Source organism: Castanea sativa, chromosome 5 (genome assembly GCF_040712315.1).
Source record: "Castanea sativa cultivar Marrone di Chiusa Pesio chromosome 5, ASM4071231v1".
NCBI lineage: Eukaryota > Viridiplantae > Streptophyta > Magnoliopsida > Fagales > Fagaceae > Castanea > Castanea sativa.
Window position 1 is genome coordinate 34,596,097 of NC_134017.1, and position 5,140 is coordinate 34,601,236.

The 5,140-nt window shown below is 39.2% G+C and overlaps 1 protein-coding gene across 1 annotated transcript; it reads left to right on the forward strand.

Annotated features, from left to right (window-relative positions):
- The first annotated feature begins 2,182 nt into the window (after nucleotides 1–2,182).
- Nucleotides 2,183–3,059, forward strand: LOC142634514 (uncharacterized). The gene has a single exon (XM_075808826.1). The coding sequence runs from the start codon at nucleotides 2,341–2,343 to the stop codon at nucleotides 2,821–2,823; it is 483 nt and encodes a 160-aa protein (XP_075664941.1). The 5' UTR covers nucleotides 2,183–2,340; the 3' UTR covers nucleotides 2,824–3,059.
- The last annotated feature ends 2,081 nt before the right edge of the window (nucleotides 3,060–5,140 follow it).

Sequence of the window (5,140 nt, forward strand, 5' to 3'; positions counted from 1 at the left end):
TTACCAAACGGCCCCGAGATAATTTAAAATCGAAAATATCAGGACATAAACATCATTTGGATTATTTTAAAACCACTACCCTACCTATCAAAAACAAAAAATTCCTTTTTTTTTCTTTTTTTTTTTTGTATAAAACGCGAGACTTATATTACATAAACAGAAGTCTTACAAATCTAAATATTACAACAGGAAAACATAACAACACAAACTGACTGAAACAAGCTAAACACCACCCAACCCTACCAGATCTAAGAGAGGAATAGTTGAATCTAAACAAAACATTACTGGAACCTTATTATCCGCGACACCCAAAGATGTAACAAAACCCATGGAGTCCCAATAAAAACACTGCCACAAAAAAGTGGGGCAAGTATCATACAGCACTTCCAGTTCCATTTGGGAAGCACCTCGCTTTGTCAGTAAGTCCGCACAGCTATTTGTCTCTCTCCATATATGATTAACGCGCGCCTCCCAGTCCATGTGAAGGAGCCGCCTCCAATCCAAAGCCAAGTTAGAGAATTCCATAGGATAATCAGCATTAGTATTCAACCAATTGTACGCAAGAAGAGAATCAGTTTGTAGACAAACTCGGTGATGGCCCTCAGACCAAGCTCGAGCCAACGCCTCTCTAATACCCCAAAGTTCAGCCATAGTAGTGTTGGTAACTCCCAGATATAATGAGAAGCCCCACAACCAGGCTTCATGGTCTAAGCGTGCCAGGCCCCCCGCCCCAGATTTTCCAGGGTTGCCAAGTGAGCTACCATCTGTATTAATAGTGACATAAGGGGAAGGAGCTGGACGACACCTAATATATTTGATGGACAATGGAGCTGAATGCCCCGCATGGACAGTGCTAAGAAAGAAAAATTCTGTGGCATGAGAAATAGCCTTTTGTTTTAAAATATGAAAGGGGATGAATGTACCTGAAAAATTAAAGAATTCTACCCAACCAAATTGCCCATAAGATAAAAGCAAAGATAATGTTCCATGGAACATAACCTAAAGGAGAGTGTAGTCTGGAATTACTTTTGCACCAATCATGTAATTCAAGTTGGAAAAAGTTCAAAGTAAGTAATTGGCCCGAGAAGGAAGACCAAATAGTTCATGCAAATTGAAAATCACGCATAACATGGATAGGTGTTTCAAGCTCATTGAAACGGGTACACACTTTGTCGCTCAGTGTAGTGTAAGGGAAAATGACCGATTTAGTGGGAATATGATGATGCGCGCATTTCCATTGAAACATTTTTAGGTGGTATATTTAGTTTCCAAATCCAAGATCCTGCTCTCCATGTCTGCCTTGTAACCTCTTTGGGTGTTGATAGAAGATAGGAATAAGCAGACCGTACTGAGCAAACATCTGCATGATGATCCCAAACACCGTCATCCGTTAAAGTATTAGGAGAGCCATGAATGGGCAATAGCTGAGCATAGATAAATTAGGCTATCGATGATGGCAAAATCATACTAAGAGGTATAAGATCCCATTGATGCATTGTAGTAATCAATTTAGCTATCGGAATCTTGTACTCGTGATGAAGTAGGGGGCCATGAATAAGACCACGGATCGGTCCCAGTGGTAGCCAGTGATCCATCCAAACATTTATTTTTATCGATGATGACAGAATCATACCAATAGGTGTAAGATCCCATTGGTGCGTTGTAGTAATCAATCTAGCTACTAGAATCTCGTACTCGTGATGAAGTAAGGGGCCATGAATAAGACCATGGATCGGTCCCGCGTGGTAGCCAGTGATCCATCCAAAAATTTATTTTACTGCCATCAAGAATAATCCAGTGTAAACCACCTTGCAAGAGGGTCCTACCCCGCAACAAAGCCTTCCACAACTGAGACCCAGTAGTTGAAGCAGTCGGTAAGAAATCGGTTGTTCAATAATGCTTTTGGGATAGGAATTTGGCTAATAAGAAATGCAGGTTTCGCCATATACACCATACTTGATTCATAAGAAAGGCATCATTGGTAGTTTTGGACTCTCTAATACCTAGCCCACCACAAGACTTGGGCTTGGTGAGCGTGTCCCATAAAAAGACATATTTGAGCGGTATGTCATGACCAAAACGGATACAGTACAAGAGGGAGAAGAAAAAAAAAATAGTAATAGGATCACAATAATGGCACCCAACCTACTCACATGACATATGGGGAGTCCCCCCTCAACTGTCCACACCCTCCCCATAAATGCTATGCTTGTTTTTCATCTCTACCTCTTCCCCCACTATCCGCATGTATATTATTCCTTAGCACAAAAACTCTCATCACATTCTCGTAAGCTCACTCATCTTGATTAAACAAAAATACATCTATACATATAGTACACAATGAAACCCATAACCAGCTTTCTCTTAGCCATTCTGGTCATCACAGTCTCAGTCTCTCTGGCAACCCGACCTGAATCTGACAGGTCATTCTCAGCCCAGCTCAAACACTCCAAGGACAAACCCAACAACAACAACAATAAAGGTGGTGGAAGTGGAAGTGGAAGTGGAGGTGGAAGTGGAAATGATGGTGGCATGGGCGGGTTCTTTAGTCCTGGAGGCGGGTTCAACATACCCGGGTTTGGAAATGGTGTTGGAGGCGGGTATGGAGGCGGGTTTGGAGGTCCAAATGGAGGGTACTCGAAAGGTGGTATAATAAGGCCCACAGTGGTGTGTAAAGACAAGGGTCCATGTTACAACAAGAAGCTCACATGTCCAGCCAAGTGCTTCACTTCCTACAGCAACTCAGGCAAGGGTTATGGAGGTGGTGGTGGTGGGGGTGGCTGCACCATGGATTGCAAGAACAAATGTATTGCTTATTGTTAGACCTCTGATTACTAATAGCACAGGCTTGCTTGTAATAGTTTCTATAATCACTAGTAGTTATCACTTAAGAGTTAGGTATGAGATGTAGTTTTGTATGAGATATGCTATTATTATGTTATATACATATATGGTATTTGTGTAAGAGTTTCCCTTTTTTGGTTTTTTTTTTTCCCCCAAACTAAATTCCTACCTCTTATTGGGCTCTAGGATTTATAATAAATAAATAAATAAGTGGAGAATATGTAGTGGCTTACAAAGTGGTGGGAGTTTTTCTTGTTATTACTAGTGAAAAGCTAGATGTGTTTGGGATCCAGGTCCATTTTATCTGTAATGTGAATTTTTTTTTCATATTTATGTGTTGCTTTCTTTAAGATCGAGAATTGAAGTTCTGAAGTAGAATTTTCAGCTGAAATTTCATTCGAGAAGCCATAATAGTGAAAAGAATGAAACCAAAGAATGGAGGAAATTAAACTTGCACAATTCACTGCAGGGATACGGATTATGGACCCCAAATCTCATTCTTTAGGACTTGAAATTTTCTTTAACGAACATAATATATGCCCTTAGCTCCTCAGTCAAAAACTGGAATCCGTGAGAACCCAACTAGATTGGGATACTGTTAGATACGTCAGCAAGATTAAATGTTCCTAATAAATTGCCAGTGTTTAAAACAATTTAAATAACTAGCGCTGAAGTAGATGATACATGGGCTTTTGGTAACTCACTTTTAAAATACTTTTAAAATCCTTTTCTGTAGTGGGATGCATAATAATGATGGAGAAAATCAATAGTTGAGATTTTTGTCCGTGTGGATGGACGATGGTAATGGTTTCGTCTAAGGACAAACTTGCAATAGATTTGAAATAGAGAAAAAGTGATACATCAGTGTAATGTTTGCCAAATACCCTCCGATGATTAAGTTAGAATGTGATTCAGTTGAAGTGTATTGTAAAAGAATTTAACTTTAGGAGTAGTTTTTGGGGTTAGAATTGTGCGTACCTTTGCGTTTGGTTTGTGTGGGTTTTTATAGCCCTTGTCTTCATGGTCTGAATGAATATCTATATTCATGAGATGTGGAGCCGTTGATATTAATGGCTGGCTTTTAGTGTCTGCCAATGGCTATTCGTCTGTTGGTGTCCGTATGTTACTCCTTAGTTGTCTTAAGCATTGAATGTCTTTTATGGCTTCGTCCGTCATTGATGTCCGTACGTTACGCCTTGCATTGAATAACATTTAATTTGTTTATCGAGAAATTGAAAATCTTATTAATTCATCAATAATGAATGCGAGGGTGTAAATAGAGTTCAATGGTCTTCTGTCCGAGGTCCATTGGTTATGCTTTTGCTTGTTTGGCGTGTTAACCGCTACTCATGTCATTTATGGGGAATTTATTTAATGTATGTTGTAGTTGTTCATCAAATGGACGATGCTAGCTTGAAGGAAGAAGTTAACTTTCTCTTTTTTTGTAACGGTTGAGGCATTACAGACTGGTACTTTGACTTGTGTAACGTCTTCTTTCCCGTTGCTCCGTCTGTTACCCCTTGTCATAAATGCTTGCTATAAATGCATAGTGTATCTTGGGTTCGTCCATTATTGAATGCGAAGCCGACATTTTTTGGACTCATCACATAATAATATCTTATTTAGTTAAACAGCTTTCTAGAAAACCAAACTAAAAAAATGGCTACTCAAATTTAGAGGTGTCCACAAGTAGGTCCTTGTCAATTTTGATTCAATCAGATGGTGGAGACTTAGACCCATCATTCATCAGTATGGGAGGTCAAATTGGATTCTCACCAGTTGCGGTCAGATTCGGGGGAAACTGGTAACAATGAAGAGAGGCGGAGCAACCGATGGAGATCTCATTAGATTTGTTGCTGAAATGGGTGGATCTCCATCGACTTTCACTAGAAATGTTGCTGGACTTAGTGGAGCTTGCTAGATTTAAGGTTTTTCACTATCAAATTAGGTAGAGTAAAATCTTGGAGAATGGCGGGTCTCCGCTTACAAAAACCAATATTGACTGGTCCAATGGCTTGGACAACCCTACTCAAATTTTCTATGTAAACACTAAAACTGAAAACATCTTTTAAGTGTTTTTAAGATTGATTTTTTTTTTTTTTTTTTTTTTTTTTTTTTTTTTTTTGTATTTAACAAAAGCAAATTAGCAATTTTATACTTATTCTTCCAGTGATTTTTGAAACTGTTGATGTAGTGCCAAACCCTAGGATTTAAGTCTCACAAATCCACTATGCTACCCTGCAACGATCATGTGCGTGTTGCCTCACAAATTGAATGAACCTAAGCACTACAAAGA

Bases quoted from the DNA above. Each gene is read 5' to 3' on its own strand.
- LOC142634514 (XM_075808826.1), top strand. From the start codon at position 2,341: ATGAAACCCATAACCAGCTTTCTCTTAGCCATTCTGGTCATCACAGTC.